General features: G+C 36.2%; 1 protein-coding gene across 1 annotated transcript; it reads right to left on the bottom strand.

The window, feature by feature from the left end:
• Nucleotides 1-14,308: 14,308 nt before the first annotated feature.
• LOC128101966 (olfactory receptor 4F21-like) lies at nucleotides 14,309-15,244 on the bottom strand. The gene has a single exon (XM_052725437.1). It carries the CDS (start codon nucleotides 15,242-15,244, stop codon nucleotides 14,309-14,311), a length of 936 nt encoding a protein of 311 aa, XP_052581397.1.
• Between the last annotated feature and the right edge of the window lie 679 nt (nucleotides 15,245-15,923).

Below are 15,923 nucleotides of genomic sequence, written 5' to 3'. Positions count from 1 at the left end.
TAAATCTAAAATTCTCCTCACACAAAGCATTCAGAAAATCTGGGAAACAATGAAAAGACAAAAATCTAAGAATAATAGGAATAGAGGAAGGAGAAGAAACCCATCACAAAGGCCCAGAAAATATTTTCAAAAATTTACAGAAGAAAAATTTTCTAACCTAAAGAAAGAGATGCCTATAAGGGTACAAGAAACACACAGAACACCAAATATATGGGACCAGAATAATGTCCCTTCAACACTTTATAGTCAAAACAGTAAATAGAATAAAGAAAGACTATTATAAGCTGAAAGGCAAAAAGACCAAGACAGCTCTATTAGAATTACACCCTGCTTCTTAGTATAGAGTCTGGATGGATGTGCTATAGACTCTTAGACTACAGAAGTTAGCTTAGACTACTAAACCCAGTACCATAGATGGAGAAAATAACATATTTCATGATAAAACCAAATTTAAGTAATATTTATCTACAAATCCAGCCTTACAGAAGGTGCTAGTAGGAAAACTCAAATTTAAGATTTAACTACAACCATGAAAACAAAGGGAATAAATAATCCCACTACCACCAAAACAACAGGAATAAACAGCATAAGGCATTGATTTCTGTCATAACAATGGTCTTAGCTACCCAATAAAAAGACATAGGCTAACAGAATGAATGTAAAACAGGACCCATCCTTTTGCTGTATCCAAGAAACATACCACAATATCAAGGATAGATATCACCTCAGGGTAAAGTGTTGGAAAAAGATATTCTAAACAAATGGACCTAAGAAGTAAGCTGGTGTAGCTATTTTAATATCTGACAAAATAGATTTCAAATGAAAAAAAAAATGAATCAGAAGAGATAGGGAAGGACACTATATACTCATCAAAGGAAAAAAACCCACCAAGATGACATTTCAATTCTTTACAACCATGCATCAAACACAAGGGCACACAATTTTATAAAAGAAATACTACTACAGCTTAAATCATATATTGACTGTCACACACTGATAGTGAAAGACTTCAATATCCCACTCTCACCAATGGAGAGGTCCTCCAGAAAAATACAAAACAGAGAAATACTAGCACTAACTGAAGTCATAAACCATGTGGAGCTAATAGATACTTTCAGAATATTTCATCATAATGCAAAAGAATGTACGTTCTTCTCTGCACTTCATAGAATTTTCTCAAAAATTGACCACATACTCAGACACAAAGCAAGTGTCTCAATAGATAAAGGAAACTTGAAATAACTCCCTGAATCCTGTCAGACCACCATGGATCGAAGTTGGCTTTCAGCAGCAACAGAAACAATGGAATGCTTACAAAACAATAGAAACTTAAGAACTCTCTATTGAATAAAAAATGGGTCAAGATGGAAATAAATAAATTAAGACTTTCTAGAATTCAATGAAAATGAACATACAACATTCCCAAACTTATGGGACACAGTGAAAGTGATGCATGTTCATTGCATTAAATGCTTACACCCAAATAATTGGAGAGATCTCATACCAGCAACCTTGTAGTAGGAAGGTTTCTCCAGTCCCACCAAGCCCCCACAGTCCAGTGACCCACTTAAAAAGTAATCATTCAGAAGCTTATATTAATTATAACTGCTTGGCCATTAGCTCAGGCTTATTACTGACTAGCTCTTACACTTAAATTAATTACACTTCCTGCCTACTAGACAATCAGTGTTTTATTAAACCAGTGTACAAAAGCATTATCCCACAGCATTTCCCCTTTATGTTTAATTAAAAAGGAAGGTTTTAACTTTAACATAGTAAAATTATATATAACAGAACAATTATCAAGCAGGAATTACAATTACAATATCTAGTCCATTTGTATTTGGCAAAATTAAAGAAAATATTCTGTCTATCCTGTATTTATGAGTCTAAAGCTTTATAATCAATTTACCTTTTATCATAACCAAGGAAAATTATAATTATAACTATCTAGTCTTCAACTACATCAAAGACCTCAGAAGGATAGAATATTACCTAAGTAAACAGGAAGAACATTGTTAGCAACTTCCAAAAATCTAGAATGACAGAGACATCTGGCTGCCTGGACAGTCACCCAAAGTTCATCTGTAACATTGGGGCCATCCACCTTCAGCCTATAGACCTAGAGTCTCTTACTCACTTCTCTCTGTGTCCTGTAGAATATATGGCGGTCTCCTCTGTGAAGCAGGAACCTGAAGGACCATTTTGCCTTGTTTTGGCAAATTAACTGGTCATTTTTCCATGGGTCATGCATGTCTAGTCAATACAACTTGTCAAGCAGTCCAGGCAAGAACAGTTTCTTGCCCAAATGGCTAACTTTTGCCAAGAAGAAGATAAACTCCATATGGGGTGTCTTCCATGCCTATCGCCTTCTGCGGTTGATATATTGTGTATCCTAATAAACATATCTGGGGGGCAGAGAACAGAACAGCCATTAGATTAGACATAGAGGCCAGAAAGTGGTGGCACACATGCCTTTAATCCCATCACTTGGCAGGCAGAGATCCCTCTGGATCACTGTGAGTTCAAGACCACACTAGGAACAGAGCCAGGTGTGGTGGCACACACCTTCAATCCCAGCATTTGAGATCTCATGTCTTTGCTTGGGAAAGACACACTCCTTTAATCCCAGGAAGTGATGGCAGGAAGCAGAAAGATATATAAGGTGTGAGGACCAGGAACTAGAGGATTTTAGGCTTTTAAGCTTTTAGCAGCAGCTCAGCTGAGACCCATTCAGATGAGGACTCAGAGGCTTCCAGTTTGAGGAAACAGGATCAGCTGAGAAGTTGGTGAGGTGAGGTTAGCTGTAGCTTGTTCTGCTTCTCTGACCTTTCATAATCTCCCTTGAAGTAGTTGGTGTTGCCAGGAGCAGATGCATCTCATTGCCCAGAAAAGTCTGCATTTTTAAAACCCTTTAAATGACATATTCTGTAGGTCTTTGAAGTGTTTGAAGATTACCTACCTAATTGAAATGTATCTTTATATACCTAAAAAACTTAACTAACATGATTATAGGTTTGATTATTCTAGATGACTAATTATTAATCTGTATTTCTTAAATATATATTACAATTTAAATGAGTTATATAAACATAATACTTTAATGAGAGTAGAAATATATATATATATATATACATATATATATATAGTATAACAAAAATAACTTTAAATTTGTAATAAACCAAAATCTATAGCACTGTAAAACATTTTAAACAAATTGTTGCTCTTTAAAAGTAGGTTTAATAATATGCCCTTGTATTCTATCATATCTGTATTATCCCCTTTTCTTTTTTAAAAAGAAATTGTATTTATAATCAACCCCCTGTAAATAAAAATAAACATTTATAAACAATATTTTGGAATTTGGGCTTAGCTTCTCATACGACTTCCTCCTGGATGGGGGCGCTGGAAATCTTATGGGGATCTTAAGAAAATTAAGAATTATGGTCAAGTCCTGATTGGAATAGTCTGTGAAGCTATATTGTCTGAGCCAGTTGCCTTGAAGGAGTTCTGGATGTTGGATCATCTGGGCCATGGTGTCATCGGAGACCTTTCAGGAGGTGTTGGCTGATCAAACCATATCAGTTTAGAAGGTTCTCATCTTCTTTGGAAACAAAAGCAGAACCTCTTTTTCAAAGCAATGTATCCATAGACATAAACTTTGAAGTCAAGATACCTTTAGTCTATATATTAAGGTTTAACTTAATATAATATAATATATATATAGGCTTAACTTAGCAGCCTTTACAATCAAATGTCTTTCTGCAGTTAAAAATCCCAAAGATAACATAATCCAGATTCTCTGTGTAATGTCCATCTTTACATGGCTTATTTTTTATATTACTCTTACTGTCTCTTTAAAGACTTTAATTTTTAAAACTATATATTTCTTTATATAACTTCTACATTCATTTTCCCCTCTTCCAAACCTATGTATATTTTTACACACATTGTAAACAGTTTAGAGGTTTGTTCCATCTGAATTTGTTTTATTGTGAATCGACTGCTTTGAACTGCAGTATGGCTAGGACAGAAGTGGCAGCTTTAGCTGCTGACTCTACCCACCTCAGCTTCCCAACATTGAGGTAGTATGTTTACCGCCAGCTCTGGGAGCCTTGCTCACTGTCAACTCTGGGAAGCAGTAGGTCTATGCCTCCAAGGAGCATGTAGACCAGAAGTGATTTTTTTTGTATTAGCAAAAGCTAAATCCACCATGTAGTATGCTGTATGGCTTGGAGAAACCTCTGTGTACCATGTCAACAATCTGCCATGCTGCACTCAAGCCCACATGCTGTGAACCCACCATACTGTAGGTTTATTCTGTATGCCACTGTATCTCTATACCTTGGCATCTCCATATCTAGGCCTGCATGGGACATGAAATAGAAAGCTGTTCTTAGCTCAATTTCAGAATTTCTTTTTAAGTTCTCTCAAGTTTTAGGTGGAAAGTCGTGTCAACACATTTGGCAGCCAAATGTAGTAGGAAGGTTTCTTTGGTCCCACCAAGACCTCTCAGTCCCATGGCCTAATTATAAAATAATCATTCAGAAGCTTATATTAATTATAACTGCTTGGTCATTAGCTCAGGCTTATTACTGACTGGCTCTTACACATAAATTAACACATAATACTTATTTATGTTTAGCCCCAAGGCTTGGTACCTTTTCTCAGTTCTGCCTTGTCATCTTGCTTCCTCTGTGTCTGGTTGGCAACTCCTGACTCTGACCTTTCTCTTCCCAGCATTCTCCTGTCTGCTCACCCTGCCTATACTTCCTGTCTGGCTACTGGCCAATCAGCATTTTATTAAACCAGTGTACAAGAGAATTATCCCACAGCACAACCTAATATACCTAAGAGCTCTAGAATGCAAGAAGGAATTCACATGCAAGAGGAGTAGATGGCACTAAATAATCAAACTCACTTCTGAGATCAACAAAATGGAAGCAAAAAAAATCATACAAAGAATTAATGAAACTAAGAGTTGATTCTTTGAGAAAATCAGTAAGATTGACAAATCTTTATCCAAATTAACCATAAGGTCAAGAGATAATATCCAAATTAACAAAATAAGAGATGACAAGAAGGTCATAACAGATTCCAAGGAAATCCATAGAATCATAAGGACATACATTAAAAAGTTGTACTCCACCAATTTGGAAAATCTAAGAGGAATCGATAATTTTTCCCAATGCATACCACTGGCCACAGTTAAATTGAGAATTTATTGTGATTTAAACAGACCTATAACCCACAGGGAATAGAGTCATTAAAAATGACCCTTGTTTGTTGAGTTTTTCTTATAACTTGTAGAGTTGTTACATCAGTGGATGAGCTATTACTTCTCTTCATTAAAGGGTTTCTCACATTTGAAGCAAATTTTTATTAGTTTCTTTGGTATCCATAGCTTTTCTTCTGCAGAAGCAAAAGCAAAACCACTTCCCCATTGTAGGATGTATCCTGGTTTCCATTGCGAGGTCAACACATCTTTGAAGTAAACTGGTTGGTGTAGCTCAGGAGTTTTTTCTGTTGTCCAATGTCTCTCCACAGCTGTTGTCCCTTTCTCATCAGCACTGAGAAAATTCAAGGTTAATAATGCATTATGTAATCTATTTCTAGGAGTCATTGTTACCTCTTTCTGTTTATTTAGCATATTATTTAAAGTTTGGTTGGATCTTTCTATGACTGCTTGGCCTATGGAATTGTGTGGTATACCTGTAACATGTTTTATATTGTAATAAGCAAAAAACTGTCTCATTTTATTTGAGGCATATGCTGGAGTATTGTTTGTCTTAATTTATACAGGTATTCCCATAATAGCCATGACTTCTAATAGGTGTGTAATCATAGAATCAGCCTTTTCAGAACTCATAGGAGTTGTCTATTGAAATCCTGAATAGGTGTCAATGGTATGGTGTACATATTTTAATCTTCCAAATCCTGCCAAATGAAACACATCCATCTGCCAAATTTCATTTCTTTGTATACCTTTAGGATTGCTTCCTGCAGACAATGGAGTTTGGTTATAGAAGGTAGGACATTTTTTTTTTCACAATTTCCTTGGCTTGTTGCCAAGTGATGGAAAAGTTCTTTTAAAAACCTTCACTATTTACATGGTGTTTCTTATGAAATTCTGAGGCTTCTAGCACATTACCTATTAATAATTGACCATTCTCATCATTGCCTTGTGCTAGAAGACCTGGCAGAATCGTATAAGATCTGATGTGTGTTATATATATCAGATGTTCCCTATTTCTGATGAGTTCCTGTAATTGTATAGTGAAGTTAATTCTGTGTTATCATGAATACATTAAGCAGTTTCAATATGTAAAACAACTCTCTCTGCATATTGAGAGTCAGTAACTATATTGAGAGGTTCTGTGAAGTCCATTATTACCATAAGAATGACATATAGTTCTGCCTTTTGTACAGAATTATAGGGGCTTTGAACCACTTCACTTAAGTCTCCTGATATATATCCTGCATTTCTTTATTTATTTGTATCAGTATAGAATGTGGGGACTCAATGTGGGGACTGCAGAGATTGGTTTTTGCCATACAATATGAGGAATGACCCATTCAGTCCTTTTTATGAATTCTATTCTCTTGCTTTTGGGATAACAATTGTTAATCTTTCCCAAAAAATTACTGCAGGTTCTTTGCCAGTATTCATTATCTTTCCATAAAGAGGAAATGTCCTCATTAGTTAAAAGTACTACAATTTCTGCTGGGTCCATTCCTGTCAACTGACACAACCTTAATTTTCCTTTTAGAATCAAATCAGAGATCTTTTCTATATAAGTCTTTAACTTCTTACTTGGTTTACATGGTAGAAATATCCATTCCAATATGATATCTTCCATCTGCATCAAAATTCCTGTGGGGGAGTTTCTGGAGGGGAGTATGACCAGAATGCAGTTGAGTTCTGGATTCACAGGATCCACATGTGCCTCTTGTATTTTCTTTTCTAGTAGAGCCAATTCCTTCACAGCTTCAGCTGATAATACTCTTGGACGATTTAAGTCCTTGTCCCCTTGGTATTGGCCAAATCTACTAGTCCAAAAGAGGAGAGAAGTGGCTCAGTAGTTAAGTGTTTAAGAGCACTGACTGATGTTCCAGAGGAGCTGAGTTCAATTCCCAGGTTGTCTGGAGTCTGATCACACCAGGCTAAAAACTAAATAAATAAAAGGCAGAAGGCACCACTTGACCCCTCTCTCTTTTCTTTTTAAGAGGTCCCATACATCTATAATTACAATGGCAAGAAGCACTGCCTCCTTCGGGCCCTATAGCATAAGGTCATGGGCAGAAAAAATGCCACTACAAGGAACACTGTCCAATTCATTCTATGAGTTCACAGTTACTCTGATACCCGAATCACAGGAAGAATCAACAAAGAAAAAATTACAGACTAACTTCCCTAATGAACATATAAACAACACACTCAATAAAATACTTGCAAACACAATCCAAGAACACATCAAAAAGATCATTCACTGTAATCAAGTGGTTCTTCATTCCAGAGATGCAGGGATAATTCAATTATGAAGATCAGTAAATGTAATCCACCAAATAAACAAAATGAAAGAAAAAAAACCCACACAATCATCTCATTAGATACAGAAAAGGCCTTTGACAAAGTTCAACATCCTTTCATGATAAAAGTCATGGAGAGATTAGGGATACAAGGGACATATCTAAACATAATAAAGACAATTTATAGCAAATCCATAGCCAACAGCAACTTAAATGGTCAGAAATTCCAAGAAATTCCAGTAAAATCAGAAACAAGACAAAATTGTCCACTCTCCATTCCCATTCAGTATAGTACTTGAAGTCTTAGCTAGAGCAATAAGATAACTATAGGAGTGCCGGGGACCAGCCTCAGCAGTTTTGGGGGTCTGCAGGATGGGACACCTGGAAGGCGCAATAATGACTCAGAGACAATGTTCATGCAAGCTGACAGATCACTTCGGGCTTCTGCAGTTGCTAAGTTTCTTTTGCTTCCCTGGCTTCTCTTAGTTTCTCTTAGCTTCTCTAAGTTTCTTTTAGCTTCTCTACCTTCTCTTAGCTTTTGCTACAGCTTTCTTAGCTTCTGCTTTTTCTCTGGTGACCTCAGTCTTTTATTATCATAGATAAAGGGGGAACAGAAAGAAAAGGGGAAATCACCCAATACAAAATGTTCTCATGATTCCAAAAAATATTCTTAGAAAATCACCAATATATTCTTCATCATCTTTTACTAAACACAGGAACTATCCCAGACTTAACACCAAAGCAAGCATAATCGATTTTTATTATTAATGATTATACAATCTTTTGAGCACTTGACCCAAAGGCTAGCAACATGCAATTTCACAAAAAAAGGTAAAAATAAGAACAGTGGTCAATGTACCAGACAGTTATTTCCTTCTCACACAGTCTGCTCCAACCTTAAGACCCCTGTAGCCACCTAAGTTCCTCCTCAGCCCTCTGCAAACACTAAGCCCCATGACTGGTGGACTAAAATGACCTCAGACAAGAAATCTGTCCCTGCAAGTCAGCAACTTCTGTCTTTCTATATCCAACAATTCCAAGGAAGACCTAATCCAATTTATAGAGCTTCTATGAAAGGAAGTTCACCTTTCTTGGCAGCTCTTTTTAATCAAGGAACCCAATAAAGCTTTTAGCAATCACTCTTATCAATTATCGCATTATCTACACTCCTTCAGGAGGAATAAAAAGTATCTGAATTAAAGTTGCCACCTCCCTTTCTTGGTGGAGGCCACTATTTTCCTCCTATTCTAGGTTCCCACACTTTTAGTTTATCATCTCATCTATATATTACTCCATCCATAGTCTTCAGCCAATACCCCTTAGGGTCTCAAGTTTTACACAATGTCCTTGGAATATCCTCAGAAACTGAATTATTCATCATGACCAATTTAAGTCCAGTGTGTTGATACACATCTTACCATGTGCTATAGTTGACCACACATTTGGTACAGTTTATCCAAGTCTAAAAAGCTTCCCCAGGCTGCAGGTTCTTTTCTGTGAACTTCATAACTGCCTTAACCCCAGCCTGACTGATCATCTCTGTATAATTTCCTGTGAAATTTACTTCACTCCTTTCCTGTATCACAGAAATCACCATTGATCTATATGAAGATCAGATAGAAGAAAAAGATTAGCATTACAAGAAATAATTATATGGAGGAGAACATGACATGTGCATGCCATAAAGCATGACCTCGGGACACATAGGCATTTCTACCATGGCCCTCTAGAGGCATACTAAGCAGAAGATCTGGAGGGGAATACACAGAGGGTTGATGGTCCACAATCTCTGTTCCCCTTTTCTCCAATCTCTGTTGGCAGCATATCAGTCATCATATATGCCGTTCCCCAGCACAGGAGATCAAGGGAATGCAAATTGGAAAGGGAGAGACCTAAGTATCTTTATTTGCAGATGATATAATACCATACACAAGTGACCTTAAAAATTCTACCAGGAAACTCTACAGCTGTTAAATGCTTCTAGCAAAATACCTGGAAGCAATTAACTCACAAAAATCAGTAGTCTTCCTATATACAAATAAAAAAGGGACTGAGAAAGAGATCAGATAAACCCCACTTTTCACAATAGAGTTAAATACTATAAAACATCTTGGGGTAATTCGAACCAAGCAATTGAAAGACTTGTATGATAAAAACATGAAGTCTTTGAAGAAAGAAACTGAAGATATCAGAAAATGGAAAGATCTTCCATGCTTATGTATCAGTATGACTAATATTGTGAAAATGGCCATCTTACCAAAAGCAATCTACAGATTCAATACAAGCCACATCAAAATTCCAATACAACTTTTCACAGATCTTGAGACATGAATTCTCAACTTTATATAGAAACACAAAAGACAAGGATAGCTAAAACAATCCTGAACAACAAAAGAACTACTGGAGGTCTCATTATTTCTGATCTCAAGTTGTATTACAAAGCTATAATAATAAAAACAGAATGGTACTGGTGTAAAAATAGACATCTGGGTCAATGCAATTGAATAGAAGGCACAGACATCAATCCATATACCTATGGACACCTGACTTTTGATAAAGAAGCCAGAAATACACACTGGAAAAAAAGATACCATCTTCAACAAATGATGCTGGTCAAACTGGATGTCTGCATGGAGATGAATAAAATACCTACCTATCACTGTGCACAAAACTCAGCTCCATAGGGATCAAATACATCAACACAAAACCAGGTTTACTGAACCTCACAGAAGAGAAAGTTGAGGAATATCCTTGAACTTATTGACATAGGAGACAACTTCTTGAACAGAACACTGATAGTATAGGTACTAAGATCAACAATTAATAAATGGGACATCATGAAACTGAAAAGTGTCTGTAAGCCAAAGGATGCCATCATTTGAAGAAAGCAGTAGGCTACAGAATGGGAAAAGACTTGTACCAATTCCACATCTGATGGCAGACTAATATTCAAAATACATGAAGAAATAAAAAACTAGATATCAGAAAACCAAATAATCTAATTAAAAATTAAAAATCTAAACAGATCTAAACAAAATCTCAATAGAGGAACTTCAAATGGCTGAGATACACTTAAAAAAGTGTTTGAACACTTAGCCATCATGAAAATACAAATCAAAACTACCTTGAGATTCCATCTTACACCTGTCAGAATGGCTAAGATAAAAAACACAAGTGCCAGCTCATGCTGGCTAGGATGTCCAATAAGGGGAACACTCCTTTTTTGCTAGTGAACATGCAAACTTGTATAATCACTATGGAAATTGGTGTGGTGATTCTTCAGAAAGATGGTAATTGATCTACCTCAAGATCCAGCTATATCATTCTTAGATATATACCCAAAGGATGTTTCATCCTATCAAAAGAACACTTGATTAGCCATGTTCTATAGCTGGAGATTTCTCCAGTTCTGCTCTGGCCTGCAGACGCTCTGACCCAAGTAAACACACAGAGACTTATATTACTTATAAACTGTATGGCCGTGGCAGGCTTCTTGCTATCTAGTTCTTATATCTTAAATTAACCCATTTCTATTAATCTATAAGTTGCCACATGGCTTGTGACTTACTGGTACTTACATTTTGCTTCTCATGGAGGTGGCTCGCAGCGTCTCCTGACTCAGCCCTCCACTTCCCAGAATTCTCCTCTCTGCTTGTCCCACCTATACTATACTTCCTGCCTGGCTACTGGCCAAAATAAGAATTTTATTTATCAATCAATCAAAGCAACACATTCACAGCATACAGAAAGACATCCCCAGCAATGCTCATTTGTACTTTATTCATCAGAGCCAGAAATTAGAAACAACTAGATGTCTCTCAATAGAAGAATGGATAAGAAAATGTGGAGTATTACTTACTTGTTTAAAGCATGATATCATGCATATTGAAGGCAAATGGATGTAACTAAAAAAAAATCATTCTGAGGGAGGTAGCCCAGACCCAGAAAGATAAATATGGCATATATTTGCTTTTATGTGGATATTAGCCACTAAATGAATGACAACTAAGCTACATTCCATAGACCCAGAGAGGATAGGCATAGAGTGAGGGACTAGGGCGAATAGAATAGATTATATTAGTGGGATAAATTTGGGCTGGGGGATGGATGGATGAGAGCTGGAGGATCAGGTGGGAAGTATAGGGTAACTGAGATATAGGGAGGGAATGAGGGGGAGATAGTTAAAATCAAAGGGCATTTGAGGGGCGGTATAGGAACCTAGTTCTGTGGAAAGTAACAATAAAATGACCACTAATGATATTCTGCTGTACTCATAGATTAGTGCTTTATTCAACCATCATCAGAGATGCTTCCTTCTGTAGTAGATGAGGACAAATATGGTGACAACAGCCAGACATTACTCACTGGGAGAAACCTTAGAACACACAGCTCTAAAGGAGATGTCTCCATCAAATCTCCCCAGCCCCCAGCGCTCATGAAACTCGATTAAGAGGAGGCAGGAGTAGGGAAGACACAGAGTATGGAGGACATCAGGAGAACAAGGCCTGCTAAATCTACTGAGCAAAGCTCATATGAAGTCAGACACTGAAGCAGCAATCATAGGCCAACATAGGTCTGCACCATGCCCTCTGCATATATACAATAGCTTTCTTCTTAGCACTTTTATGGGATTCCTAAATGTGTGAAAGAGTTGGTCTCTGATTCTTGTGCCTGCTATTGGGGCTTTTTTGTTTTTCTATTGGCTTATCTCATCCAACTTTGATATGACGGTTTTTGTTTTGTCTTATTTTTCATTTTGTAATGTTTTGTTGTTATCTCTTAGAAGCCTGTTCTTTTCTAAGCAGAGGCAGAAAAAAGTGCATATGAATGAGTGAGAAGGTGAGGAGGAACTTGGAGGAGTAGAATAAGGGGAAATTGTATTCATATTTTATTGTATGAGAAAAGAATATATGTTTAATAACAGAGAAAACATTAAAAAATAAAATATCCAAAAGAGTCTACAGTGAAATGTATTCTATATTTTCACACATAAAAGGGTAAAATGAGTACAACAGTATATTGAACAGTTTGACCTGGACAAGGTATAACATGGAGAAAACTTTTAAAAGAAATATTTATTATATTTATAATAAATATATGTTAATACATTCCTAGTCGAAAGTAATAGCATTCTCCAGGAGACTACTATATTTTTGATTTTATGCAGCATACTACAGTGAAGTGAAGCCTCTCTTATCATGGTTTTGTGGACTTTGGTTGAGAATTCATATTTTTTTTTAATATAAGGAAAGATAGTATGTACCCAACACATAGTTTCTCTGTGTTTATTTTTGGTCTCTGCTTTTAATAGGAATGGCTGGTGATTTTTTTGAAAACAGATGGACATAAGCCATTCAACTTGCTTAAGTCACTCCCAGTAAACTTATTTATTAATCAGATTATACTTTTTAAAATCAGATTTTGTATTTAAACAATATACCAATATGGAGACAAGAATTTATTTGATGTTTCTCTTGCAATTTTATGCAACACATAAAAAACTAGAAATTGTAATTATTTATGGGATAACATGTAATACTTTAATAAATGTATACTTACATCAAACATATTTATCTCTTCAAACACTTATGATTTATTTTTGATAAATCATTCACCATCTTTGTCTCTGGATTTTTGAAATATAAAATACATACCCCTTTTTTGTAGAGCTCCATCGTAAAACAGCAAAGTGGAACATTGTTCTGTTCAAATATAACTTGGTATCCCAGCCTTCCATCAGTACTAATCTCAGCCTCTAGTAACCACCATTTTGCCTTGAATTTAGAAATTAACTTTAAAAAGTTTCACATATGAATATAATCATGTGAAACTTGTTTCCCTGTGGCTTGTTTATTCTATACGTGATCTCAAGTTTTAGATACTTTAACACAAATGAGAGATTGTCATTACTTTTATGACTTGTCCCATTTTGCATATGGTCACATTTTATATATCCATTAATTAGTTGATAGATATTTGGGTTGTATCAGTTTCTTGGCTATTGTGAATAGAAATTCAATCATGTGTGTGGAGATACCTATTTGATACCTATAGAGATACTAATAGATACCTATACTTATTTGATTACACACATACACACACGCACACACATACACACATCAAATAATGGGGTTTCTGAATTGTTTGGTCATCTTGTTTGAAAATCATTCAGCAATCTCCACATTTTCCCATTAAGAGTAAGTAGTGTTCCATTTTCTTTACTTCTGTGTTCCTGAAACCAAGTTATGCGTATTACCACAATAATATTTAACTTCTCTATTCTCATGTCTGCCCTCTTATTGATGCCTCTGAAAATCAGGTTCTAAATAAATTATCTGTAAGCAGATTGTGTCTTAGGGTTTCTTTGGAGGGGCTTTGAGCTAAGTAACTAAATAGAGCTATTGCTTCTGTGCATCTAGCTGTTAGATGTGACATTTGCCAAAATAAATGAACAGGTTGTTCTTTTTTTTTGTGAAGCACATGGGAAACAGAAGGAATGTCATTATGTTATTTCTTATGTCAAAATGATTGTGATCTAAAGTATAAAATATTATTCTTTAATAGTGTCACTATCTTTTTATGATATCTTATGTTGTGATAGAATCCTGTTTCCCACAGTTGTAAAATCTGTTAGTAAGTCTGCAAAAGTAACATATATTTGTTCAGTGAGGTAGATTTCATGTCAACTCTGGCCTGAATAACATGTTTATAAAGATGTTCAACGAGCAGGAAAATGCAGATTTCTGCACTCATAAACAGACTCTAATGACAGATCTGGTCAGAAAAATCTGATGTAACATCTCTGCTTGCTCAGATTTTTTATGGCTTCTTTCATATCTTTGTTCCTTAATGCATAGATGACAGGATTCAGGGCAGGGGTGACAGCAAAGTCAACAATAAAAAGGTATTTGTCAACTGAGGATGTGGGGAAGGGCCACACATAGAGAAACATGCATGGAGTGAAAAAAAGAACAACCACAGTGATGTGTGCAGACAGAGTGACAAGTGCCTTTGACAAGTCCCCTGAAGATCTTTTCCAGACTGTGACCAAAATGAAGACATAGGAAAGGAGAAGCAGGAAGAAGGTTCCCATGCTCATGAAGCCACTGTTGGCCGCAACAACAAACTCAAACTTGTCTCCATCAGTGCATGCGAGTTGTATGATCCGAGGGAAGTCACAGTAAAAGCTGTCTACTTTGTTAGGACCACAAAAAGGCAGGTTTATCACAAAAGAGAACTGGGACAGGGCATGGATCATACCAGTGACCCAGCCTGAGATTACAAATGAAATGCATATTTTAGGGCTCATGATGCTCAAGTAGTGCAGAGGCTTACAGATGGCTGTGTACCTGTCAAATGCCATGGCTATGAGCAGCACCATCTCCATTCCTCCCATAATGTGAATAAAACAGATCTGAGTCATGCAACTGTGGAAAGAAATTACTTTGCGTTCTTTCAGAAGATCTGAGATCATCTTGGGAACAGTGGTAGAGGAAAGTCCAACATCAATGATGGACAGATTGGCCAGAAGAAAGTACATAGGGGATTGTAAATGGGTGTCAGTAATCACCAAAAAGACAATGAAAAGATTTCCCAAGATGATGCTTAAATAGAGCAAAGAAAAAGTGGATATGAGAAAAACTGTAGTTTTCCAGGAACTGGAGAGTCCCAGCAGCACAAACTCAAAAATTACAGTGTCATTTATTTGATCCATCAACTGGAAGAAAGGAGAGGATTTCAATGTGCCTGTTGATAGAAAAATGACCAAGTTGGCATCAGCAATAGGAAGGAGATACATGAGTAACATTAGGAAGAGAAATATATTGATCAGAATATCACACATAAAGAGATTGGAAGATCACACAAAAAGAAATGGAAAATAGCAGTATAATGCAGCTTATTTCTTTAGTTGCAGTGTGCATGATGCCAGGGCAGGAGAATCATCAGCTCTTGGGTTGAAAACATCTTCCTTTATTTATAGAAAATTATTAAATACAAGAAGCTGTTAACATGTTAAGTTGATGAAAACAGGCTACTTTGATTTTTTTTTTTCAGAACCAGGTATTTTTTTGTTTTGTTTTGTTTTGCTTTGATTCTCAAGGTTGCCTTTGTTTCCCACAGTTCCTCTCCTATGAGTCCTCCATTCATGTGACAATATTTTTGTTATTTTCATGTAAATGCTTTGTTAGTGACTTGCAAATTACTCCTAGCTGCATTTCTTACTCTGTTGTTAACATCAACATTTTCTCCACCAACTGAGCATTTTGTTTGGTGTACGTGTCATATGTTTTGTTTTTGTTTGCACAAGTTATTGTGGAGGACAGATACACAGATTGAAGTCACTTACAACATTCAAATAATTACTCAGAATAGTACAGGCTTGAAGTGATTTA

Source organism: Peromyscus californicus, unplaced genomic scaffold (genome assembly GCF_007827085.1).
Source record: "Peromyscus californicus insignis strain IS unplaced genomic scaffold, ASM782708v3 Scaffold_7__1_contigs__length_154581171, whole genome shotgun sequence".
Classification (NCBI taxonomy): Eukaryota; Metazoa; Chordata; class Mammalia; order Rodentia; family Cricetidae; genus Peromyscus; species Peromyscus californicus.
This window is presented reverse-complemented; position numbering and strand designations above follow the sequence as displayed.

Coding starts and splice junctions, on each gene's coding strand:
- LOC128101966 (XM_052725437.1), bottom strand. CDS start 15,244: ATGGATCAAATAAATGACACTGTAATTTTTGAGTTTGTGCTGCTGGGA.